The sequence below is a fragment of the Equus asinus genome, chromosome 12 (assembly GCF_041296235.1).
Source record: "Equus asinus isolate D_3611 breed Donkey chromosome 12, EquAss-T2T_v2, whole genome shotgun sequence".
Lineage (NCBI taxonomy): Eukaryota > Metazoa > Chordata > Mammalia > Perissodactyla > Equidae > Equus > Equus asinus.
The window spans coordinates 15,944,691-15,972,372 of NC_091801.1; the positions used below are offsets into that span (position 1 = coordinate 15,944,691).

Genomic DNA, 27,682 nt, shown 5'->3' on the forward strand with positions numbered 1-27,682 from the left:
GTAAGACTGTGAACATACCCAACGTGGCCAAAAGCAATGAGCCTCTTTGTAACCCCGGCCTCTGCCTGGCTCCCTCTCATCCCCAGGTCACTACAGACCATTTTTTACTACTTTCGATTAGTTTGCATTTTCTAGAATTTTATAAACTGAATCAGACAGCATATACTCTTTATGTCTGCTTTCTTTCACTTAGCATAACTATTTTGAGACTTATGCACGCTTTAGCGTGTATCAATAGCGCATCCCTTTGTATTGTTAAATAGTATTCAAGTGTATGAATACATTACAGTTTGTTTATCCATTCACCTCTTGATGGACGTTTTGGTTGTTTCCAGTTTTGGGCTACTACAAATAAAGCTGCTATGAATATTTGTATATAACTCTTGGTATGAACGTATACTTTCATTTCTCGTGTGAAAGTACCTAGGGGTGAAATGGTTGACTCACATGGTAGGGATTTGCTTAACTCCTTAAGACACCACCAAACTGTTGTCCAAAGTGGCTGTAATGTCTTACATTCCACATCAGCAGTGTATGAGAGTTCTAGTTGCTTCACGTCCTTGCCAATACTTGGTGTAATTTGTCTTTTTGATTTTAACCATTTGAATAGGAGCTCAGTGGTAGGTCACTCTGGTTTTAATTGGCACCTCCCTGATGGCTCATGGTGCTGAACGGCTTTCATGTGCTTATTCACCATCCATATATCTTCTTTGGTAAAGTGTCTGTTGAGAAATGTTTTCCCCAATTGTTTTCTCCTAGAAGTTTTACAGTTTTAGGCTTTATGTTCAAGTCTATGATTGATTTTGAGTTCATTTTTTAAATGGGTATCTAATGGTTTCGACACTGTTTATTGAGAAGACTGTCCTTTTTCCATTGAATTACCTGTACACCGTTGTCAGCTGTCCATACATACGTGTGGGTCTGTTTCCGGATTTTCTTTCCTCTTCTATTGATCTATGTGTCTATCTTTAAGTTAATACTATACTGTCTTGATTGCAGTATCTTTATAATAAGTCTCAAGATCAGGTAGTCTGAGTTTTCCAACTTTGCTCTTTTTCTAAACAGTTTTCGCTGTTCTGTGTCCTTGGCATTTCCATATGAATTTTAGAATCAGTTTGTCAGTTCTACAAAAAACTCTGCTGGGATTTTGATTGGAATTCGGTTGAATTTATATATCGATTTTGGGAGAATTGACATCTTAACAATATTGGGTCTTTTGACCCAGAGACAAAGCACATCTCTCCATTTATTTGTCTTCTTAATTTCTTTCAGCAGTGTTTTGTAATTTTCAGAGTGTAGGTGTTGCACATATTTTGTCAGATTTATGTCTAAGTATTTTGTATTTTTTGATTTTGTTGTAAATGGTGTTACTTTCTGGCTGTTGCTTGTATATAGAAACACAACTGATTTTTTAAATACTGATCTTGTATCCTGCAACCTTGCTAAATTCACTTATTAGTTCTAGTAGCTGTTTTGTAGACATTTTTAAGTGTATGTTTTTTGACTTAATCATGGTCCTACTGTCAACAGAATTTTGTATTCTTCTTTTTCACTTAAATTTTAAAAACAAGCATTTCCTCAAGATATAAAAGCTCTTTGGAAACGTTAAAATTACTAGTGGTGTTATCTATCACAATGTAGTTATCAATCACTATTATTAATGTTTCTGTTTTTCTATATGCAAAATATGGTGATAAATGTCATGCTGATGTATATGGTGAATTGCTACCCACAAGCTTGTACAGCCGTGTCTTGTACCAGCAATGGATGAGAATAACTCATTCACTGATTTTGTATTTGCACTGGATACTGCCATATTTCAGTCTTTGCTAGTTTATCTAACTAGATTGCAGCTTCTATTTCTTTGATAACTAGTGAAATTAGTTTCTTATGGGTTCATTAATGTTTTGATTATTCTCTTATGCATTTTCTGTTTGTGTTCTAAGGGAATCCATTCTTAACTTTTAATAAAACTTTTTTTGGGCCCAAAATACAACTTTTAAAAATTTGACTTAATTTTTTTTTTTTTCATGCTTTTGTGGTAGCTGTCTTTGGGGTCCTTCCTGAGGACTGGATTAAATTTATAGATAGCAGTCACTCACAGGTGGCCAATTTGATGTTTTTAAAGCCACAACATATTGAACATGGCCCCTTCCCATGCCCCAGATATGAATTAAGCGCAGCTGGCTGCTTCTGTCTGTACTTGTGTGTTCCCTTTTAGAATACAATTACTTTGAAAATGTTTCTAAAGGAAGATAGTGAATTTAAACCAACTATTGCTCGCTACGGAAGTGAGGAAGAAACACTCTGAATCTACTTAAACCCTTTTCTTTCTCATCTGTGACCTAAGTTGCTCTCGGATGTTTCAGCAAAGTGATAGACTCTTCTGTCTATCTGTGGCAGCTGTTCGTCTGCTGTCAGGCCTGTGGCAAAATGACCGAATCACTTAAAAGAAAGATTGCTGCTCAGAATAACTGGAATCAAAGGTCTCCTATCTGCTTGTGCTTGGGAAGGAATGAGTGAGGCAATATTTTCTGTCAGGATGGTGCTTTGGTGTCATGAAGTACTTGGCTAATTTTCAAGAAATTATGCAAGTTGTATGAGAGTTGGTGGCACTGCTGTGACATGACAGTGAAGTGTGGATTGCGTTTCACGTCTTGTTATCTGCATTAGCGGTGTCACCAAACATATTCAAGAGGATGACCTCCCTATCACTATGTCCCAGACCAGGTTTAATAGTCATTTGAGGACCTCAGGCATGTATGCAAAATGTTTTTCTGTGAGTGCGTCTTGGGTACAATCCCAGGTCCTGAGACTGAGCCTAAATTATACTTGTAACCTAAACCCCTGTCAGCATCAGTTCCCAGCAGCATTCACTGGCATGTGGGGCAGCTGAGGAACTGGGTCCTAGGCCAGAGGGAATGTGGGGAAGCAGTGGACAGAGTGATGAGAAGTGGGAGGTGAGGAGGAGCCTGGAAGCAGAGGCTGATAAATTGGAGACCAAGGTCAAATGAGGGCAAAACAATCCAGGCCAGTAACAAAGAGGCTTTGACAACTCAGAAAAGCCAACTGGGGAGGGTGGTGGCCTATGGAGAGCCTGGCAGAGGTAAGGGTCAGGCCTGGAGTGGGGCGGGGTAAGCGTCAACGCTCTGTGGCTGTAAACCACAGGAACCAACTCTGTCCAACCAAGGACTTTGTAGGGAAGGAGGGTGGAGATGGCTCACAGGACAGGGCGGCCTCAGGGGTCTAGGGAGCAGGAGCCAGTGGATGTGGATGACTCTTCAAGGCACTGTTGCAAGGATGAATCCACTTTGCCTGCTTTTGTTACTTCACTCAGGATTGGAAGTCCATGCCTTCATCCCTTCTCTATTCAACAATATGTATTAGTGCTTATCGTCAGCACTGCTTAGGCATTGATAAGACATCAGTGAAACAGTAGTCCTTGTCCTCGTGGAACTGACATTCCAGTGGGAGAGCCAGAAAATAAGCAAATAAACAAATGTCGTGTCGTGCGGTGGTACATGCCATAATGAAAACTCCAGCAGGGTAAGGTGATAAAGACTCATGGGGTGGGGTGGGTACCATGTTTAGATCGTGGTGAGCTCTGGCTTCTCTGAGGAGTGATATTTGAGCAGAGATCTGGAAGAAGAAGGGAATGAGCCACATGGGTATCTGGGGGAAGATATTGCAGGGAGAAGAGCATCTGATGCACTGTCCTGGTTGGTCACCTCATACTGACGAATCATGGAGGACAGGCCCCCATGATCAACAGGCCATCAAGCCTGTGCAGTCGGAGATGGATGGATCCCAAAGGAAAACGGAATTGCTTTTCCCAAAAGAAGGGGGCATGGAAACTGAACAGGCGGAAGGAAAAGATGTCCATCTCTGTTGAGGGTAGTGGTTCTTTCACCGAATTCTGCCCATAAATGAAGAGAATTAACGAGAAGAGGAGTTGTTTATACTCCTGAGAACTAGGGACAGCAGGAATGAAGTGGAAGGAGAGGCCTCTGGCAGTGACACGGTATCCTGGACTCCTGATTGAATTCTGACGATTGGTGCAGAAGAGAGAGGGTGGGAAGGAGAGTAGAAGGAGAGAAACAAGTGCTCAGGAGCCCCCAAGGACCAGCGTCCTGACTTCCTATTCTAGACGTCTGGGCCAGCCCTCAATTGTACAGTGGAAGCGACTTGTTCTTCTACTGCCGTGTGGAAAACAACCGAGAAAACATTTCTAAAGGCCACTGAATGGTAGGGGCAGCCAGTGCGATGCTGTTATCTGTCTTCACTGTCCTCAGAGAAGAGGGACTGAGCAGCCTGCACACAGCTGGGTACTGAGGCCCGTGATGGGACTAGGGTGGGGACAGTGGCAGTCACTCTTTTCTGCCTCCGCCCAGGTGCTGAATGGCTTGCGATTCCCTGAACACGCCATGCTCTTGCACACTTGCATGCCTTTGCCCTTGTGGGCCCCTCCGCGTCTAGTGTCCTTTCTTCTCTCCTTGCAGGCTTATGTCAAAAGTCATCTTTTTTGTGAAGCCTTCTCTGTCTTCCCTCCTCAACCAGATACAGCGCATCATTCCTCTCCCTCGGTCCAGCCTACTGCTGGTGCTGGTTCTACTTCTTCACTGAGCCTTGAATCATGGTTGGTTTTCCATGTTTCTCTTCTGGGGGCCCGTGCATCAGTCTTATTTACCTTTGCAATGCCCCCTGCTTGTCCCACGGCTTGACATCACAGGATGCATGAGTGACTTCTGACTTTGCAATTTGGGCTATGAGGCCAGGAAGGAGCTGACTGTGTGGCCCTCTGTGATACTAGGATCTTTGCTGGTTTTCACTGGGCTCCTCGATTTCCCGGGTCCAGCGAGGCTCGTGGCTGGCTGACTGGTCACTATTAGGAGTTCCGCAGTCGTTTCTTGTGATTCAGGGACAGGTTGAGCTACCTGACACAGACTCTGTAGAGTTCGGAGAGCTGTTGCCCTGGGTTGCAACTGACCTCGTGGAACAGCCCTATGCGAGATAATCCTCAGTGCAGCCAAGTTAGGTTTTTGTGATGGTGAAGGAGAAGTGTCCTTTAATTCTGCCAGAAATGGAGGAATGGAGGCGTCAGACTGCAAAGAGGGGACCAGGTGCAGGCTGGCATTGCAGGGTGCTTTTATGCCTCCTCTCTCGGGTAGCCATTGGGTAGGTCCACCCAGAGGACTCTCCCAGGGCAGGCCGGAACTGAGTGGAGAGCCCTCAGCCTTGTGTGTTCGCTCTGCGGGTCTGGCTGGTCTTAGAGTCAGTACTTACTCATCAGAGACCTTGGATTTAGAACTGACATTTTCTCATCCCTGAGTAATGAGAGGCAGCAAACATAGGGTCCAGCTAATCAAATATGTCATGTGCAAAGTGAGCCTTGAGCCTGGCGGGGAATTAGCCCTGCGGCGCTCAGGCTACCGTCCTTAATCAGCTGGAAGAGTCCCGCGGGGCAGCTGGAACAGGACTTAGAGACAGTGGGGAGACGGGCCTAGACGTGAGTGATATGAGGCTGAGCCCAGCTGCTAATGAGCTACTACTGAAATTCATCATGAAATGAGCAGACACAAGAGAAGACTAAGATAGGAGCTGGCCCCGTGGCTGAGTTCACGCGCTCCATTGCGGTGGTGCAGGGTTTCGCCCGTTTGAATCCTGGGTGCAGACATGGCACCGCTCATCAAGCCATGCTGAGGTGGTGTCCCACATGCCACAACGAGAAGGACCTACAACTAAAAATACATACAACTATGTATGGGGGTCTTTGGGGAGAAAAAGGAAAAAAAAAAAAGGAAGACTAAGATAAACGAAGACTCTTAGAAGATATTGTCAGAAGGATAAAAACGGAAAGAGAAACCACTCTACACAAAAAATAAGGTAAAAATCAGGAATATAACAAAGATTTAAAATTTAAAGTCAAAAGAGTTTATAGAAAGAAAAAAATTAGCCTAATATAAATAGGGCTAAAAAAGTAAGCAAACTTCCTTAAGGTATGAGAAATAGGGGCCGGCCCATGGCGGAGTGGTTAAGTTCGCGTGCTCCGCTGCGGCGGCCCAGGTTTCGGATCCTGGCCGCCGACGTGGCACTGCTCGTAAGGCCACGTTGAGGCGGTGTCCCATATGCCACAACTAGAAGGACCTGCAACTAAGATATACAACTATCTACCAGGGGGAATTTGGGGAGATAAAGCAGAAAAAAAAAAAAAAAAAAAAGATTGGCCACAGTTGTTAGCCCAGGTGCCAATCTTTAAAAAAAAAAAAAAGCTTGACAAAAGTAAAGCAATTACCTTTTGAGGTTAGTTTTTTTAAAAAAAAGGTATGAGAAATAGAAGGTAATAAATAATTTAAAAGACAAATTCGGTTAGTTTAAGAAATTAAAACCCCTATGAATAATGTTTTTAAAAAGATAAAATGCATTAAAAAATAAAGTAAGAGCAAAAGTTACAACAATTTATGATGTAAAAATAAAAGAGATATTAGATTATAATAGAGGTTAAGTCTATGGGAGAAAAGTTAAAAAGGTGAAGGTAAATGGAATTAAAAATAGAAGTTAATGTGCTTTAATGTAAAAAGTATCAATAATCACAGAAGAGGGTAAAAAGTAATTTAAGGAGAAAATTTAAATGGAAGGTCTGAGGTAGAATGGCTTGGAGCAGGGTAAGTGAAGGAAATGAGGGCTGGAGCCGGCGAGGAGACACTTACTAAGTGGCTGGTGGGTCCGCCTTCCCCAAGAGTTGTTTCTTTGCTGGACCAGCCATCATGACCAAGGTGAAGGAGAAGAGGTGGGTCCACCCTGTGGAAGGGAGCCTTTTCAGCCCTTTCCCATCAAGAGTGGCTTCTTAGCTCCACAGAAGTACACAGCTCAGCTTGGGTTGGGGCTGGAGCGGTAAGCCTAAGGCCACAGTCTGGTTCTATGCAGCATATGCAATAACAAAGCACAAAACAGGGCGATCCAGCAGTCCCCCTTGTCTGTGAGGGATACATTCCAAGACCCTCACTGGATGCATGAAATCGCAGACAGTACCAAACCCTATAGATACTGTGTTTTCCTATACATACATACATTCATACCTATGATAAAGTTTAATTTATAAATTAGGCACAGTAAGAGATTAACAATAAGTAATAATAAGATAGAACAATTATAACAATATACTGTAGTGAAAGTTATCATAGATCTTAGCAACCTCAGCATATGATTTTTCTTCTTATTCAGTCTAGAACTTTCATCTTTTCACTTAAAGGAAGCACTTTATGGCTTCTCTTTGGCATATGTGAATTGCCAGCATCACTACTCTTGCACTTTGGGGCCATTATTAAGTAAAATAAGGGGTACTTGCACACAAGCACTGCAATACCACACAGTCAATCTGCTAACAGAGATGACTGCCAAGAGACTGAGGGAGTGGGTAGCATACACAGTGGGCGTACGCTGGACAAAGGGATAACTCACCTCGCGGGGGGGCTGAGCAGAAGGGTGCGAGATTTCGTTACTCAAGATGGCACACAATTTAAAACTGATGAATTGTTCATTTCTGGAATTTTCCATTTAATATTTTTGGACTGTGGTTAACTGTGTGTAACTGAAGCCCCAGAAAGCAAAACCGCAGAAAGTGAAACCACGGATAAGGGGGGACTAGTGTACAAACTTCAGAGGAATAACCCCAATCAGACATTTATAATAGTGAAAAGCTAGCATCAGTAAGGGATTATTCAAGTGAAGTCTGCCATAGCCACACGACGACATACCATTTAACCATAACAAATGTTCTAGAAGAATATTTATCAATATAGGAAATGTTTGAGATATTATGTAAAAAAATATTATAGGACAATAACTGCTGCCTAATTCCAGCTACTTACAAAGTTTATACAGCATATGAATGGTAAAAAGTATTTATTACTATTATTATCTGGATGGCAAGGATTGTAGGTGATTTTTTTTTTTTTGAGGAAGATTAGCCCTGAGCTGACATCTGCCACCAATCCTCCTCTTTTTGCTGAGGAAGACTGGCCCTGAGCTAACATCCATGCCCATCTTCCTCTACTTTATATGTGGGACCCCTGCCACAGCACAGCTTGCCAAGCGGTGGTCCACCTGGGATCGGAACTGGCGAACCCAGAGCCCCTGAAACAGAACGTGTGAATTTAACCCCTGTGCCACTGGGCCAGCCCCTGTGGATGATTTTTTAAAAAATTTATTTTTTGCTCTCTTGAGCATTTCCTCTACAATGAATCCATATTATATTTTGTATGATTAGAAAAAACCCTAAAGGTTGTTTAAGAAGAATAACAGGCACGTGCTAGGCTTCAGAAGGATGCTCTGTGCTGGCCCTTCTGTGAGAAAAAAGGTCTTGGCATTCTCGTTCCGCACTCGCATCTGCCCAGCCCATCATCAAAAATAGGGATTCCAGAAAAGATCACTTATTAAGGTACTATTATGATATTAAATATGTCTTCTGTTAAATAATATATGTATTTGATCTATGTAAAATTAATGTTTAACATTTATTAGGGAATGAACAGGTAATCAAACAGCCCATACAAATACAACTTAATATTTCTTCAGTGTCCATTATATGCTAAGCACTTTATGTGCATACTATTACTTAATATCCATTTTTAGAGAAAAGAGAACTAGGGCCCAGAGAGGTTGAATAAATTTCCCCGTTGCACAGAACGGGGGAAGTGGGAGTCTACCCTGAGGCAGTTTGACTTCAGGGTCTTTGCCGATATTCCCTGCACTTCAGTGCTGCCTGGGTGAAGAGTTTTGTATTTTAGGTCTTGCGGGAGATTTAGAAATGTGTAGTTCATGTTGCCCCTTTCAAGGCATGTCTAACCTAGTTGGGAAGATAAAAAGGGTATGAATGGCGTGTAGCAAGAATACACAACCTGTCCAGCTGGAAGTGCAGCTAATACTTGACGTGGCATTCAAAGAGAGGCCATCCTGTGGCCTCCACAGTTCAGGGGAGGCCTCCTGAAGGAGCTGGGCTTTGAAGGATGGGGAGTGTAGCACATGTGGGCCATAGGTCTAGCTATAGGTTAAGCAATAAATATGATGTTCTGAGAAAAGGAATACAGAATGACCATGCAGCCAGCACGTAGAAAGCAGAGACTCTGGGAATGGGTCAAACCTGAGCGGATGCTACTGGAAGACATCCACATACTGACTGGGCAAGATGATGCGGAGGCATGGTCAGGAGAGAGGTTATGTCCAAGGCTGCAGGAGACAGGCTAGGGGTCAAGTGAGGACAGAAATGTTAGATGATCAGTGAAGTGATAGTAAGAGAGGAAGAACGAGATGACTTCAGCTGGTTCAGTGTCTAAGTTTGTGACTAATGAGTAAGTGCTGGGGAACCTGTGTGTCTGGCCAAGGTAGGGAGGAAGCAGATCCAGACAGAGGAGAAGCCAGAGGTGTGGGATAGTGAATAAGGGAGACAGTCCTTCTTTTGACCATGATATTCTTCTAAAATACAGGGTATTAGAAAATTTGAGGTTTGGTGAGGCCAACAGATTAGGAGAAAAAATAGTTTGTTACAGTTACCAGGAAGGGGGGCACACATGCCATAGGGGCCAAATGAGGAAGCACCAGGGTCCGTCACAGGCAGAGAGAGGGAGGAATGGTGGGCTAGACCCTTTATTGTGGTTTCCTGGGGAAGAGGTAGGTGAGGCAGGGTAAGGAGGTTTAGGATTGGCTAGCTTGAATAATTTCAGCAGGCTCTGGGTGGGGCCTGTCCCTAGTTGTCTGGCACCTGGCCCTGGGTGATGCCGGCAGGCGGGTAGTGGCCTGGAGGGTGAGGCCAATAAACGAGGTGGTTGGGGTGTGGGCTCTGGCTTGGTTGGTTTGTATTTGAGAAGCGCACTCTCGGGTGAGTTGTTTACCATCTCTAGAGATTGGCTAACCCCGGGATTCCTCCTGGATCAGCAAGGTCCCAGATGTGAAAGCATCAGAAAACAGATGATAAAAGACATGGTTAATACGGATATGTAATCAACGCATAAACAGTTCTTGAATGCCTCCCATGCCCAAACACTAATCTATATGCATCAGTTAATAGAAAATACTAATAATAACAACAAAACCAGCATATTCTTATAGAGCCCTCACCATGTGCCAGGCATTCCACGTGCTTTACAAGAATTCACTGATTTAATTCCTATAACAACCCTCTAAGTAAGTACTTTTATCATCTTCAGCTTTACAGATGAGGAAACTGAGGCTCAGAGAGGTGAAGCGACTTGCTGATGGTCACACAATTAGTAAGAATTGAAGCGGGGATTCGAACCCAGGAGTTTGGAATCTGTGCTTTAACTGCTATGTAGTGCTGTGTATGATATGGTTCCTGCCGTCAAGGATGAAGAGCTGCTTCAAAGCATAAGATAGAAATATTTGAAGGGACAAGCAGAAGTGAAGAGCAGAGCATATTTAATCTCGAATGAGTGGGATGGTCCAGTGCTCTCTCAAAGGGGAGTTGTGCACAACCCAGGGGTGGGTGAGACAAACCAGGAGGGGACAGGAAGAAAAGACTGGAACTTCTATTTATATTTATAGTACTGGTTCATTGAGTAGCTTGTACTCCCTGCATCAGCTCCTCATCGTGAGAGAAAACCAAGGATGGTACAGTCAGATCTGGTGGGACACAGTCAAGAACCATAGAATTATCAAGTTCACAGGATGAAATATGGATTGACATCTATTGTCATTAGCTAGTATCTCAAGAGATGGTAGACTCTGAGGACTAATTTTGTCACTGACATTTCCTGTTGTTAATGACAGTGGAACATTCATTGACTCAGTGGGAGTGGTGAAGCTAATGGATACTGGGGGTGAATATGGGTCGAGCGCCTCCCACGCTCCTGGGTCCTGGGGGTACAGCAGCGGACATCACCTACAAGAACCTCTGCTATTATCTGGCTCAAGTTCTATTTGGAGGGACAGGCGATAAACAAGGTGACAAAGGAAATATATAGTGTGTTAGGTGGTGATATGCGCTAAGGAGAAAAATAAAGCAGAGAAAGGGTGGGAAGAATTGGGGAAAGAGTTTTAAATTTTTAGATAGGATGGCCAAGTAAGGCCTCAGTGAGAAAGAACTGTTTGAATAACTACCTGGAGGCAGTAAGGGAATGAACCATGTGGCTATCTGGGGGAGGAGCATTGCACACACACCCACACCCACACACACACACACACAGCAAGTGCTAACTCCCTAAGGTGAGAATGTGCCTGAAAGGGTGAAGAAGAGTGAGGAGGTCGTCATGCCTGGAGCTCAGTGAACAAGGAGATAGATAAGAGATGAAGCAGAGAGACAATAGTGGGTGGTGCAAATGTGGCGACGGGTCCTTGCAGCTACGTAAAAGGACTTTGGCTTTTGCTGTGAGTTGAGATGAGAAGCCACTGGAGGGTGTGAGCAACGAAGTGTGACATGATCTGGCTCACGTTTCTAGTGGCTCATTAAGGCTGCCGTGTTGACAATACATTGTAGGGAAGTAAGGGCAGAAACAGGGCTACCAGGTGGAAGGCCCAGAGCCGTTTGCCAGATGAGTGACGCTGGTGGCTTGGACCAGGGTAGAGATGTGGAGAAGGAACTGCATACTGGGTATGATTTGATGGTAGAACCAGCAGGATTTACTGATATATTAGATGCGAGCTGTGAGAGAGAGAGAGACTAGTGGTCCATATACATTATTTATACAGAAATGTGCACACACTGTGGGTAAAGGTTTAAACCTTTTACTCATAGGGATGCTTGATAAAAAAGTGTGGAGGCCACTGGAACAGACAATATATAGTCTACAGGGATTCTGAGGAGAGAGACCACCCAGGGGAGGCCGATCAGTGCTGGACTTGGTTGGATCTTGAAGAATGAGTAGGATTCAGGGAGATGGAAAGGCCCAGAAGGGCACCAGGGGATCCACGAACGAAGGGAGGAGACTCTGCCCAGGGCTGTTCTGAACCTCGATCTGCGTGGAGCCCTGAGTTCAGGCAGTAGGTTTGAAGATTGAAACGGCAGCAGGGGGCCAGCTTGTCCCACTCTTGAACTCCAGGTGGAACAGTTTAGACTGTTTCCTTTAGGCAGTTGGGAGGACTGGGAATTTTTGACCTGGAGAGTGAGCGGTAGGGCTTTAGCTCAACAATTTTTTCCTCTAATAAGCTCTGAATGAGTGCAACTGATTAATCAATTAATAAATGTTAACTCAGTGGCCAGAATGTTTTATTTACTAAATGGGATCACGTCAGTGAGTTTTATATATATATAAACATATATATAGTGTAGTTATTGTACTATACTATATCGTATAGCATGTAGTATAGTTATATAGATATACATATATATGTATACATATTTCTGTTAATGAGAATGATTCCATTGGACTTAAAAGTGTTTGTTATACCATAAAAATAATTTTTCTGATTACATAGCTGAATTTTAAAAAGCTTACTCTATATTTCATGAAGTAGTTAAGGTTTCTTGGTGAATGTTCTTTAATTGGTTTCCCATTCTCTAGATAATTGCATGGTCTTGCCGGTACACATCCTGCACGTTGCTTCTTGGCACTCTGAGATGCTGCGCTCAAGTGCCCCAGGCATAAACAGTATGGCGGAAATACCCTTTTCCCTGTCTGTGTTTGTAAGGCAGTCTCCTTCATGCCAGAAGAACTATTTTGGGAAGATGATTCATGTCACATTTTGGCCTCATTACAGTTTTAAGTTGTAACTGGTGCTCGTTGGCCTGGAGGTGTAAACATAAATTTTATACTTCGTATGTGTATGGGAATACCTGGAACTGAAAAATACTTCTCGTTTGGAGTTCCATTTTAGTCTACAAACAGAGAGGTTAACCAGATATTTATCAAAATTCTAATTTTGTCTTATTAAAAGCATACTTCCAAAAGAATATCAATTACTTGTGGCTGTGCCTCCATTCTCCATGGAGAAGTCAGAGAACCTAGTGTCTTATTGTTACAAGCAGATGATTCTGTAAAATCAATAAACACTGTGCTTTTTCTTTTTGAAATAGTGTGAAAAATGAGAGCAGGTGTTAAATTACTGTCTGTAGTTATAAGGAACAGGAGATACAAAATTATTCAAAGTTTATTTAGCTGTAGATGAAAAAGTAAGGTGAAGCTATTCTGATTAGTCCAATTTGCCTTCTGGTAAACATGGTGCTACTTATAGGATACAACAAACTGCTTATTTATTCAGTGGTTAAAATGCATGATGGCAATAGAAATGAGAGACATGGACCACCTGAGTTTATTATTGTGCCTTGCACACAGGAGTATCTTAAAAGTGTTTATTGGGGCCAGCCCAGTGGCTCAGTGGTTAAGTTCGAAGGTTCCGATTCTTGGTGACCCGGGGTTCACCGATTCGGATCCCAGGTGTGGACATGGCACTGCTTGTCAAAAGCCATGCTGTGGTAGGCATCCCATATGTAAAGTAGAGGAAGATGGGCACGGATGTTAGCTCAGGGTCAGTCTTCCTCAGCAAAAACAGGAGGATTGGCAGCAGTTAGCTCCGGGCTAATCGTCCCCCCCCCCCCCCAAAAAGTATTTATTGATTTGTCCCCAAATAAATGAGTTTCAACAGAAGAAAAATGGGTTTGGGGTATGGCTAGATTTTTCTATGGCTCTCAAGGAATTTTGCATCCTACCTCAAAATTTAAAAATTGGCAAAATATTATTTATTTTAAAAACTTAAATCGCAGCAATGACAACAATATAAAGGAATGACAGTGAATTTGTTGTTGTTTTTTGCTATAAGCCCATTTTTATGGCCAAATGTTTTTGGGTAGAATGACAACCTTTCTGATCTACTGACAGTAAGAACCCCTCTGCCCACCTTGGACATGTGCTTTCAAAAGTTTTTTAATTCAGCTGTGGGTTGCTCTTTCCATTTGGGCCTTCTCGCTATGTCATCTAAAGAGATTTATTAATCTTTGAGTAAGATTCCTCAATTAACAATAAACCAAAGGCGTTGTGAGATCTTCTTTGATTCTAAAATGGTGATTTGACAAATATCAGTGATTTGAGGGTGCTTAAGCAGGTTTGCCAGTTCAACCGAATCCGGCTTCATGGCAAAACTGGCCTTGAGTTCCCTCAACCTGTTAGAATCTTCCAGCTGTGACAAGTGACATCTACTTTTTTTCCCCTTATCTTGAGTCTACCTTTTGTTTTCTCTTGGTTGTCCAGTGACCGCCTCATTAACTAGCCCAGGTCTGTGCTTTCAGAAGCAACCGAAACGTTCTCCAGATGATTCTGCTGTTCTAGGAGTGCAACAGGCAACAATTAAACAAAGGACGTGGTTTGAAACCCAAATTTCAACATAGACGCAGTCTCTAGAGTGCTCTGGTTTTGGAAGTTGTTCACTGGACCTGACTGTGACATATGCATGGTAGGACTGGGATTAGACAACTACTGAAACAAATAACACGTTGCTGGATTTCACATTTCCCCTTCTGTCTTCCCAGCCATCATGTACGTCATGGGAGCACTTGGTCCTGCTGTGGGATATTTATTAGGTGGACTTCTTATTGGTTTTTATGTTGATCCCAGAAATCCTGTTCACCTTGACCAGAATGACCCTCGTTTCATTGGAAACTGGTAAGAATTGTTTACTAAATCTTTCATTTGTTGTTAATGATAGTTAGAGTTATAGTACTCTTGTAGTTAAAATAAAAATTTCCCCAATGGAAGAGGAAAAATAGCTAAATGTCACATGGTGGGGGGGGGGGTAGGCAGAATAATAATTTCCCCAAAATATCCATATCCTAATCCCCAGAAAGTCTGAATGTGTTACCTTTACATGACAAAAGGGACCTCGCAGATGTGATCAAATTAAGGATCTTGAGATGGGGCGATCCCCTGGCTGACCTGGGTGGGCCCAATATAATCACAATGGTCCTTATAAGGGACAGAGGGAGGCAGGAGGGTCAGAGAAAGAGAAGAAGGTGTGATGATTGTAGCAGAGGTTGGAGTGATGTGCTTTGAAGATGGAGGAAGGGCCCAGGAGCCAAGGAACGCAAGTGGGCTCCAGAAGCTAGGGAAGGCAAGGAAATGGGTTCTTCACTAGAACCTCCAGAAGGAATGCAGCCCTGCTGACCTCATTTTGACTTCTGACCCCTTGAACTATAACGATAATACGTTTGTATTGTTTTAAGCCACGAAGTGTGTGGCAATTTGTTACAGCAGCAATGGGAAGCTAATACAGAGGGCTTGGGAACATCAGCTTAATCCACGTTCTTTAGGACTCAGGCATTTGTTTCCTGTAAAGCATGGGGGGGAAGGGCGAACGTGGCTGTGTCGGGACTTTCCTGTGTAGTTGAATCAAAAATTTTTTTTTCCACTTCCTTATATTTGTGTTTCTGCTTTGTCAACCCTCCCCCACTGCCCAGGACTCTCGCTCTGCTTTCCCACCGTCATGCTCTTGGTGAACCTTCTCACTCCCTAGTAGTTTCTTTCCCCAAGTGTGCTGGGCAGTTAGCTGCTCTCGTCCTTGCTGGCCCTTAACTGTCTTGCTCAGTAAGTGATGTTTAGGACTTAGGTTGAGAACTCCAGGTTTGGCTGTTAGGTTGTTTATCCAGATATCCAGGGCTGTGTTTGAATTCTCCGTAGTCCTCAGCTTGAACATAAGAAGTGCTTTCTTCATGACTGCAAGCACTAACTGAAAGTATGGCATCTCAAATTCATTTAACGTGGATTAGTAATAGGTATACATTTCAAGAAATTTTCACTTTATAACAAAGAATATTTCGTTATTAGAAATTAATGGCAAGTCATTACTTTCTAAAGAGTTTCTTAGAGTACTTGTGTTCTCTCTGTGTTTCATTATAAGATAACAGCCTCATAACTCTGAGGTCCATGCAAATAATTTTTAACACTGTATTTTCAAAGCAGTTAACAAATATTGATTAAGTTATATAATACTTCTTATTTTCATAAGTGAGGCTCTTTGCAGATGGAAGTGCTAAGATCTGGATGATCCTGGCCTGCGAGAATTTTCAACTCATGCAAAAGGAAGTTCCCGTGTTAACCATAGGGGAATTACACTGGAGTTTTCAGCTCTTGACCAGGAGTGAAATTTTTGGTCTCAACTACTGTTTTCTTTGCAGTTCTGAAATAAATCAGAGTAAGGATTTTTTTTTTTTTTTATTCTCAGAAAACTAGATTATTAAGATATATCTAGGCACATCCAATGTACATTCTGTGTTCTGTGTAGATGTCCATGAGAAGAGCGTGGCAAGAGGGGACCTCTGGGGGGAGAGAGAAAGGTGAGGAGGACCAGCTCAGGGCCAGGAACAAGGCAGGAGGCAGGAGCTTTAGGTTTCCTAGTGGACAGCAATCCAGTGGGTGGCAAAGTGGAGTGATTGAGTGCAGACCCTGAAGCAGACTCCCCTGGGTTTAAATCTCAATCTGCCGCCTGATAGCTGTGTGACCTTGGGGAAGTTACTTAATTTCTCTGTGCCTCAGTTCTTGTTGTTGTTCGGTTTTTTTTAATCCATAAAATGGAAGTAGTTCAGTACTTAATTCATAGGGTTGTTGTGAGGAATAAATGAGTTTATATATGTGGAGCTCTAGATAGTTCTTGCTACACAGTATGTGTTAGCCGTGATTCAGTCCTTTGCATTTAACCAATGTTCAAGTAGTTTTATTCATTTTAATGGCCCAATATTAGTTCTACAAGTGATAAAAGTTGTCCATATAGAAATATATACTAGGAAGCTCTTTAAAAATGAATTTCTTGAGTAGCCCTACTTGTAACAGTTTTCCACCTACAACAAAGACATAGTTATTTGACACCTTGTCATTTTTTAGGATGCCTGCCAGTAATGATATGTTTTTCAATAAATCTGTGCTGGAGGAGTGAAGGAAGGAACGAATGAATGGTGCTAATGTTTATTGGGTGCTTACTATGTGTCAAGCATTATACTCAGAGCTTCACAAGCATTTTCGTTTATGCCTTATAACCACCAGATGTCGTCACTAATATTATGTCCATTTTGCAGATGAGGAAATTGATGCTCAGTGATGTGAATAACTTGTCCAAATCTCAGAGTCACTCAGAGCTGGGATAAGAAACTGAGTCCAGGGCAGAGGTCTTAGTCAATATAACTGGCTCCTAGTGAACAGTCTCTGAGTAATGGGTCATTAAAGGGAGTTTGGACTCTGGCTTTGCTATTTTAACTTACTGATGTATCTTTTTCCAACATACTATGCACACTTTCTTGTCTTACTGAGCTTTTCTCAGAGCCGTCTTTAAACCATCATTATATCATATGTTAACATCCATGTTACTGGAAACCCTGGGAGAATATGGGCTGGTTTGCTCTGCTTAGAAATGCCCCCAGACTTTTATATTATTTTTGCTTATTCACTATAATTCTTCCCCTTCTTCTGTTATTTACTCTCACTTGGGGCTACTATGAGTGTATCCTCAATATTTGTGTATAATTTTAAGTCAAAGGCTCTGGGTGGAGGTCAGGGGGCCTGATTGCAGATCTACATAAAAACAAACAAAATTAGCTACCATAATTTGATTACTGATTTGTGCGCAGGCATTTTATTAGGTCCATTATATGCATTGCCAGCCCCGGTGTCTAGTGGGTGAGGTTCAGTGCTCTCACCAGCACGGCCTGGGGTTTGTCTCCTGGTCAGGGAACCACACCACCCATTTGTCCTTGTCATATTGTGGTGGCTGCACGTTGCTGTGATGTGAAAGCTCTGCCACCGGTATTTCAAATACCAGCAGGGTCACCCATGGCGGACAGGTTTCAGCAGAGCTTCCAGACTAGACAGACCAGGAAGGACCTGGCCACCCACTTCTGAAACAATTGGCTATGAAAGCCTGTGAACAGCAGCAGAGCATCGTCTGATAGAGCGCTGGAAGGTGAGAGGATAGTGCAAAACACCTGGCAGGGTTCCGCTCTGCTGTCCACAGGGCCCTAGGAGTCGGAACAACTCGATGACACTAACGACAACAAATTATATACATTGTCTTGTTAATTTTGATGACCCTGAAAAACGGTTATTATTACCTCCCTTTCAGATGAGAAAGCCAGCTCAGAAAAGCAAAATAATGTCTCCAAGGTCTTAGAGCTAGGAAGTGGTAAAGACAGGATAAAAACCCAGGTCTGCCTAAAGCTACAGCTTCACTTCCCTCACACTGTGCGGCCTGCCCTCTTCTGGAGAGAGCAGAGAGCTCCAGGGAATCGAAGGGGTCAGACGACTTGAATGCAGGGTCTGCAGGAGGAGATTGCAGAGAGGCAGAGGAGCAGGGCTGGATCAGGAACCGTCTCATAGAGCCAAGCTCTAAAGGGGCCAGACATTATCATAGCTGTGTTCCCTGTGGACAGGTGACTTGATTTTTTTTAAAAACCTATCTCATTCAATTTATTCAGGCAAATTTTTGAGTACCTAATCTGTGTCAGGCTCTGGGTTTGTGATTACATACTGAATAATTGAGATTTCCAGAGGTCTGCCTTTTTCTGATTGTTGTAAAATCTTTATTTGATGTAACTTTATCTTTGAAAATAGCACACTGGATTATTAATGACCAGTTCTAGGAATAATATTCTCAGCTAAACTGTGACCTTTAGCATCTGATAACAGCATTTTGATAGAAACATTATTTTTTTTAAATGAATTTCCACTTTGCCGTTGATCTCTATTCTTCCTGGGTTGAATTCAGCGTCAACGCTTAGAATGCTACCTGCATTCCGGTTACAGCTGTTGGGGACGTTTTGGTACAGAGGCCAGAATCTGAGCATTTATGAATTTGGCAGGTTTGAGGACAAAGTTTGGAGTGGAGGACACCCAGTTGGAAAGTGGTGACTCTGTTAGGGAGGACCAGGGACCTACCTCTACTTGCTAAGAAAAGGTCCGTGGGGAATTAGGCAGGCAAGAAGCCCCAGGCCTTAACACGGGGCTGTAACACAGGACTAGAATTTGAGTCCCGCTCTCTGTGTTTGCTCCCTCGTCGCTGCAGCATGGCAAACTCAGATGAGTTTAAAGACAAAAGCTCTCTTCTACATAGGTCAAGTTCTACTTCTCCTAGGAAGCTTTGTGACACACGTTGATTCCCCCTCTGAACTTTTATAGCATTCACAGTCTATGCCACATGATCTAACGCTTAATTGTCTACAGCCTTGCGTTTCTTGGAACTGTTTCTTGAAATTGTTTGGAATTGTTTCTTCTATTTCTAGCTCGCTTACAATGAGGGTTTAAGTTCTTGAAGGCAAAGATCAAGTCTAAATGTCTGTGGTAACCCTGGGACTTGGTTAAGTATTGTGAAGGCCAGCTAAGAAGGATCAATACATTCTTAAGCGCTTGCAGAAAAATATTTGAATGCCACCAGCAGTTTTAAATACATTTCACACCAGATGTTAATGGTTTTCTCTTAAGAAAAAGTTGTCCATGTTGGTCCACAAAGCATGCTGTCGTCTATATTATTTTTCTATTAAATTTATGAGCTATTGATTTGTTATAAAATGCACATTGTCGTAGGACTAACAGTATTAATTAGCAGAACCAACACAGATGTGCTCAAAAATACTTGAATGAAATTCTAGGCAAGCTCCTGTTTATAATGTTCATTCTAATACTGGTATAATTATTGGGTGGATTTCTCATTTATACCACAGAAAGTTGGGACTCCCCTGTTTTCTTAGTTTTTCCAACTTCTACTGCTTTACAATTAATGAAGGTAAAAAGTTTTCTCTGGAAAAATTTAACACCACAAACTTCTACCGTGCTAATTTGTTCTCACTCGTAATGCAAAAGCCATCAATGCTATTCACATTTCCCAATTTTTTAGGTGGAGTGGATTCCTCCTTTGTGCCATTGCAATGTTTCTTGTGATATTCCCAATGTTTACTTTTCCAAAAAAGCTTCCGCCTCGACACAAGAAAAGGAAAAAGAAAAAATTTTCTGGTGATGTTGCCAGTGATGATGACGTTATGAAGGAGAAACCAAACAATAGTGAACAAGTGGACAAAAAAGTTTCTTCTATGGGATTTGGCAAGAATGTCAGAGGTAAAGTATATCTTTTGAATAAATACGTGCGTGGTACTTGAGATGAGTGCTACTCAAAGCGTGGTCCCAGGCCAGTGCTGCCCGCCAGCTGTCACTGGTCTGTGACAAGATAAGTACTGAAAATCAGAGTTGGTGTTGAGAAGCTTTTAAAAAGAAAGTTAATTATGTCTGTTGCAACTAATAACAATAATAATAGATTGGGCTTATATTTTGTATGTTTAAAAAATTCTTTTTCTAATAATTGATCTTTAATGCGTTTTGCAAAAGTAGAGGTACATGATAGACTGATAATAATAATAAAAAAAATGGCCTTTCCTTATAAATAGCTTGAGAAGCACTGATGTGGATTCTAAAGATAAAGACATTTATATATGTATGTCATTTACTGTAATTAGAGATGTCTTGTTTTTAACTTACTTCTTGCATTGTATAATGGATGGTTTGTTTCAGAGAAACGGTAGGTTTGGTAGTGTGGCCTGATCCTTACATAAATTTAAACCTACTCTAGAAAGGGACGTCATTCACCAGTGGCCTGGCAAATGCTTGTGAGTTACCACAGAGAAGGGCAGCCCGGAATGGGCCTCCAAACTAGTATAGAGTATCCAGAAAGTTTCAGTGATGTGTACTGCTCATTTTTTCATCTTTATTTCTCTTAAAAATAATGACTTTATTACAGCTAGATTAGGCAATCTCAAACCTAAACCATTTAAATTAATCTTCACCGGGCAATCTTTGTTCAGTTTTCCATATATCTGTTGAGTGGCAATAAATCCCTTTAACCCAAGAAATCTGTATTACACTCCCACTCGTTTCTGCCTATTTCCTGAATTCCTTGAATTGAGTTTTTTTTTTTTTTAATTTTGAAGCATAGTATTTCTCAAGTGCCTACATCAGTCAAGATTGTTTTAGGTAAAATTTACCTCGGCACACCATCCTCTCACTTTGACCATAAACACAGTCAAGCCAAAGAGACACCTTTCAGTCTAGAAGGAAGATGCTAATATTTTATAGCACTCTCCCTGCAGCTTAAGAACAACAGTGGTTAGAGTGGACTGTTTTTGAAGACTATATTTATTCAAAGCAAATGAAGTGACGTTTCATTGGAAATGCATCTTCCCAGTTAAGTTTTAGGTTTTGCTCTCTCCCCACCCCCCATTATTTTGTGTCAATGTGTACTTTTGGAACTGCCAAAATTACTTCTTCTGCTGTCATAACATAAAGGATTCTCTGCATGCTAACATGGCCTGAGCTCTTACCACGTGGACCGGCCCATCATTTTTCATGGATGTATTATGGACCTTTACGGCTATTACCAAAGGAATGATTTTTTCTTTTTTCCAGCTCAGTCGAGAGCAAGGTTGATATTAACGAATTTACAACACAGGAATAGACTTAAAGTCTTAATTTATAGAGAGTATAAAGTAGACTCAAGGGGAGAAATAAAGGCATAGGTAAGCTAAAATTGTGTCTTTTTTAGTTTAGGGGGAGATGGCTTGAATGTGAAATATATGCTCCTGTTGGATAGTAGAGAAAAGAGAGAGGGAAGATTGATATCAGATACCAGCAGTGGACGCAACTGTTAATGGGAGCGGAGTTGTTTTGGAGGATGCAGGGTAGACAATGCTGTCGATGCCCCATCCGTACTCTGGGACCTTACCGTCTTCCTGGTGGAGGCCTGCCAATGGCCAGGGCCTATATCATTTGCCTGAAAGTGTTCTTCGTAGAGTGGGAAACTGCTTGGCTTCTGCTTGAGGCAGGTTTCAAGTGCCAAGGAATTGACACCCTGGCCTCCCACCCCCACAAAGCAGTCTTAACCAATCACTGATAAACACCTCAGCTCCCTCACCTCAAGGGGGAGACAACTCTGAGGCTATCGCCTCTTCCCGTGCATCACGTCCACACTCCTCATCCAGCGCTTCTGGAACCTCCCAAATAAACTGCTTGGACTTGAATCCTTGTCTCAGAACTGGCTTCCGAGGGGGTGCGCACTGAGGCACGCAGGTTCAAAAGTGATAAAAGCCGTCCCTGAATTTGAAAATTATTTTTCAAAATTGAATCTACAGACTATTTTATTGGATATCTTCTTATACTGCTAGCGATTGATCTTCTCTATCTTTTCTATGCTCAATCTGATGGGTTAGAATCTTTCTTTTAAAGGAAAGAATAAAAGAAGTCTTTTAACAGTGATGGGTAATTGGTTCATAAAATCTGTTTCCATTCTGATTTTCTTGTCAATATTTCTGATAAATTCTCAACTTTTTCATCCTATGTCTTGATTATGATGACTGATCTCATTTCTGTGGTAAAACCTCCTGATTAGGACACAGAGCTGGTTCATTTGATTATTTCCACTTGTACTGGTTTCTCTGCATCTAGCTTGGTACTTTGAGAGACACTTTCTCCTGTTAGAAAGGAATCCTGTTTTGATGGGATTATAAAGTGAAAATGTTTTGCTCAAAATGATTCAAATGATGTTGATGATATTGGGATAATGTTCAACTAGAATATTTAAAATTAATTCATATTTATCTTGCACGTGTTGATTTCCTTTAGCGTATTGAATACCTATCACTTATAGGAACTGACCATCTAATATTTAATCTGGTTTTCAAAAGGACAAATTAAATCTCTGGGAATCATTCCACTGTTGACATAATTTGCATTACAAAGCTGAGATTCAGTATTAAGATCTTGAATTAAAGAATGGTTGCTAAGATTTCATTTTGAATTAAATCTGAATTTGACTCCCAGATTCCTTTTCCCTTGTCCTGGTTTTTTGGAGCAGGGCTCCTTTTAGTCTTTTTTTTTTTTTTGAAATTTGGGTACCAATATCAGCTTCTTCACAGAGGAGGTGGAAAGATAGCTAAATTAGTAACTTATACTTCCTTAAAAAGAAAATGATTTTGGCCACACAGGATGATGCCCTTTGGGAAATTCTATTGCAGAGGATACTAGAAGAAAATGTACTATACTTTCTACTGTCTGCCTCAACATTTCAATGATAGACGTTGCGGAAATCTGACTCAGTGTTTCTAGAGTCTTATTATAAATTATGCAGGAATAAGACTGTTTTAAAACACCACAAAGGAGAAAGTAGAATTTTAGTGTGTCTGCTTCACCTTTCCACAAAGAGCTTAGCATTGATTGCATCAAAATCTTACCAAAAAAAATAAACACTTAAAATATTTAAGTGGATCAATTTTCCTGAGGTTTGAGGTCCGGCATTTTTAAATCTTCCAAATTTAACTGGGTATCTTCCCTAATAGAAAACATTTGGTGGAAGTTAATCATAAGAAAAATTTTATTCTTCTGTCGACTTCTAATCTTTTTTTTTTTTTGAGGAAGATAGGTCCTGAGCTGACATCTGTGCCCATATTCCTCTATTTTATACCTGGGATGCCTGCCACGTCATGGCTTGATTACTGGTGTGTGGTTCTGCGCCTGGGATCCGAACTGGCCAACCCTGGGCTGCCCAAGCAGAGCACACGAACTAACCACTGCCCCACCGGGCCAGCCCCCACTTTTAATCTTTTAAGCTTAATTACTTGTCATTACTAATTAGCATAAAATATAACAGATTTTTTTCTGCTAGGTTTTTGTCTGTTAGAATGAAATATGTTTATAACCCTAACTAAATAAAATAGTTACTCTGAGGGGATGAACCGATTTGGAGAGGTCACTGAAAGGTAGAGAATATTGATCAGTCAAGGATTATGTTGTCATCATTTAATTCAATGACTAACTCTACAGAAGCTGCTGTATCCATGATGCAGCAGATACGAAGATGAGTGATCCATGGTTTGCCCTCAGAGAGCATATAGTCCACTGAGGGAGACAGGACAAGTACAGATGGAAATAAAATACAGACCGTAAAGGACGATAGGCACGATGGTGTGAGATTCAAAGGCCAGTGAGGGACCATCTACTGGAGGGATCAGGAAAGGTTTCACGGAGGAGGCAGGACTGAGATGAACCTTGGAAGACTGGGAGAATTTCCGGAGGTGGAGCTGAGGTGATGGGAGTATTCTAGTGAGAGAGAGCAAAGACAAGAAGGTCAGACTGTGTCGATGTATTTGAAAATGCTGAACAAGTGTGTTGTGGTTGTGAGTTGCAGACGTGTGGCAGGAGAGAGACGGGTAGGAAGACAGGGTGGGGCCATATTGTGCGTGGAGAGCTTGAGCTCTAGCTGTCACTGATTCGTTCCTCGTGGGCGGGGGGAGGTTTGAGCAGACATTTGGCAGCACTCCATTAGGTAGATTAGGGAGGGAAAGGAGTGGAATGGAGGGAGGGGCCCCAGGTAGAAAGCTCTGGACAGAACCCAAGTACGAGGTGATGGTTTTGACTAGCGGAGAAGGAAAGGACAGTAACCCGCTAATCTGGTCTCCCTACTTCTATCCTTGCTCCCTTTCAGTTGCTTTCAACTCAGCAGCCAGAAGGATCCTGTTAAAATCTCACTCTTCTGCTCAAAGCTTCTATGGTCTCCCCTCTCACTCACAGAAAATGCCCTCTAACCCGTGGTTACCTCTTGGATCCCATCTCCTTCTTGCATTCTGCTTCAACCACATTGGTCTCTTCACTGGTCCTCAAATATACCAGGCATACTCTCACCTCCGGGCCTTTGCACTTGCCATCCCTGTGCTAAGAATGCTTTCCCTCAGATCCCCTCACTTCCTTCAGGATGCCCATCAAATGGTCCCTTTTCAGTGAGGCCTTTCTTGGCCACCCTATTCACAAATCTCCACCCTCCTCTCCAAAGCTTCTTATTTCCTTCCCTCCTCAATTTTTCTCCTTAGCACTCATCCCTATGGAACATTCTATATATTTTACTTATTTATTTTCTCCTCGATGGGAAAGTAAACTCCATGAGGGTAAGAATTTTTTTGTCCATCATGTTCCCTGCTGCATTTACACCACCTAGTAGATACTCAGTAAATGTTTGACGAATGAGTTATTGAATAATGAGGAGGGGAGGAAAAGATTGTGTCTATAGGATGTGGCGTCTGATATGAGAAGGGTAGGGAGGGAGGTACCAAAGATGGTTGCAGGGTTTCAACCTCAGACAATGGGGAGAGGAACTAGTTGAGAGGGACAGAAGGACTAAATTCTGAATTTGAGCTGCCCAAGAACATCAGAACTGTTGCATGTGGCCCTTTGCTAGGTGTTTTAAAACGAGTATAGTATGGATCTGTTAGTGCCAGTCCTAATTCAGCAAAGAGGGATCACCAGAAGCCACATGCCTGGGCTGTGCTGTCTTAGCCCCCATGCAGGCTGCCTTTGCTGAATTGGACCTTAGTTTTATCTTTGCAGCTTTCATTGAAATCTGTTGCTTGAATTCCCCGTATTTGCCATAGGCGCATCCTTGCTCAGTGCCCTTTATATCAACCCCACTTCTTGAGAATGGCAGTTCTCAAAGGTAGTCTACATTAGAGACACCACGAGGGCTTCTTAAACCCAGATGGCTGGGCCCCGGCCCAGGGTGTCTGAGTCAGGAGGTCTGGGGCGTGGCCTGAGAACCTGCATTTTTAACAAGTTCCTGGGTGATACTGATGCTGATGGTCCGGGGACCACACCGTGAGAACCACTGCTCTAGAACATAGTTAGGAAAAGCTTTTTTTCTGTGAAGAAATTAGAATATCTCTGCTAATGATGACTATACAACTTTTTGCTTTGGTGGCCAGGAGACTAAGGGTCAAATCTGAAGTCCGGGCAGGGTCCTACATACTATTTAATTCTTTTCTCTGGTTTTGATGTTCTGCTCTATTTACGTCTTCTCTATTTCTAATTCTTTGTTTCGTTTCTCTTTTACCTTTATTTTGCTATATGTATGTTTTCTCATCGTGAGCCAAACCTTTAGATTTGGACCTACAGCTTATGAGGTAAAAGGTGAACAGTGATAGACCTGGAAAAGAATTCCTAAAAAGGAAAGTACTTTCTTTATACTCAGTGCAAATGAACTGTGGGGCTACTCATCCGAGTACTATCTACTTAGAATGACACATAAAAATACTCCTTGATGCCCGATTTAAACAAGCAAGTGGCCAGTATGTACCAATGATGTATTTTGGGCCCCAACCACCACCATTTCTCTGAGTGCAGGTCAGTGGCTCGAGAGCTCCCTGTGCTGGCCCAGAGGTGACTGTGGTGTGCCATGGCCATCCAATTCCTTCTGCTCTATTACTGGCAAACAGGGAAGGCTGTTTGCCAGTGTGTTATGGAGGGGAGGGAGAAATTGGAATACTTTAAGGGGGATTTGGGATTGGAGAACCCAGGAGATCACTAGTTTCAAAGAAAATGAGCAGGAAATGGAGCACTTAGGTCCTATGTAGGAAGAGCAACTTTGGTTTTGCTTTTACAGAAAGACGTGATTAAAAGTAGTTTGATGCTCCTGCGTAATAGGCATGGAAAAGTCGTATGTGCTATATGCCCAGGAGATACACAGGATGATGTAAGACTCACAGGCCATAAAGGAAGTTATTGAGGTTTTCACTGCATGATGATGATATCTTCCCACCAGCTTTTTGAGGCACCAGAAGGCTTCAAAGTATACAAATTATAAGATTAAAGAAAAAATTAAATATTTATGCTAAGTACCTATAAAGGAAGGAAATCAAGGAATTTTATGGAGAGGTATTAAAGGAAGCTGTTATATAATTTGCACACACAGGATTGTAATTTATGGAGGTGACTGAGTGATGACATGTGGAGGCCAATGCCAGTGAAAGAAGAATTTATTACTTATATTTCCCAAGAGAAGGGGGCACGCCATGCCACACAGGGCCACAGGGGAAGCACCAGGTCTTGGTCAGGAAATAAAAGACAGGAGCGAGGGGAAAGCCAAGGCCAGAGCTTCTGTTGGGGTTTCCATGAAAAAGGCAAGGCAGGGCAGAGTCCACGTTTACGACTGGCTAGTCTAAATAATTCCAGCGGGCTCTGGGCTGTAGGGGTGGTCTCTAGTGGTCTGGTATCTGGCCCTGGGTGTTGTAGGGCAGGGGAAATCCTGGCTTGGTGTGTGAGAATTAGGTAAGAAGTGGTTGGGACTATAGTCTCAGGTTGGGTTGATTTGTGTGTAAAAGATGTGCTCCCAGCTGAGTCATCGCTATCTCTAAGAACTGGTAGTCCAGTCTCTCCCCAGCCAGCAAGCTTTTTCAGATGTCAAAACATTATAAAAAATACAGAAAACTAAAAAACGTGATTACTATAAAAGTTTATGTGTTACAGCCACAGCATACTCAGCTGGCTTGATTGAACTATAATTATCATGTGGTGTTGCCACCACCTGTCTTTCCACCACCTTCCCTCTCCCGACCCTCCAGAGGCCTTTCCTGAGCTCTTGAGGCCAAGGCCTTGGGTCCTGCCCATGTGCTTTGAAAAGCACCCTGTATTTGGCATGTGTCATGTTCTTTTATAACTTAGCAATAAAAGCCCAACCTTTATATAACAATGACGCCCTATTCTGGTTGTTTCCATTTTTACTCTTGGTCTCTTTGTCTTTGCCCAGTGTGAATTCTATCCCTTGTTTGACTTTAGTCCGTTTAAGATGTCCTTATCTGCTTGTTCGATTTATACTTCCCTCAAATTTTACTTTTATCTAAGAAATTGGCATTCTCTAATACTTTTAGGAAAGGGTTAGGCTGGTTCCCAAACATCAC

The 27,682-nt window shown here is 42.2% G+C and overlaps 1 protein-coding gene across 5 annotated transcripts in view; it reads left to right on the forward strand.

Annotated features, from left to right (window-relative positions):
- Positions 1 to 27,682, forward strand: part of SLCO5A1 (solute carrier organic anion transporter family member 5A1) — a 130,086-nt gene that overhangs the window by 36,806 nt on the left and 65,598 nt on the right. For all 5 annotated transcript variants that reach the window (XM_014862662.3, XM_070481105.1, XM_070481104.1 and 2 more), the window contains 2 exons: positions 14,474 to 14,606; positions 19,816 to 20,033. In XM_014862662.3, the coding sequence (XP_014718148.2) occupies positions 14,474 to 14,606; positions 19,816 to 20,033 (351 nt within the window). The remainder of the gene's footprint in view (positions 1 to 14,473; positions 14,607 to 19,815; positions 20,034 to 27,682) is intronic.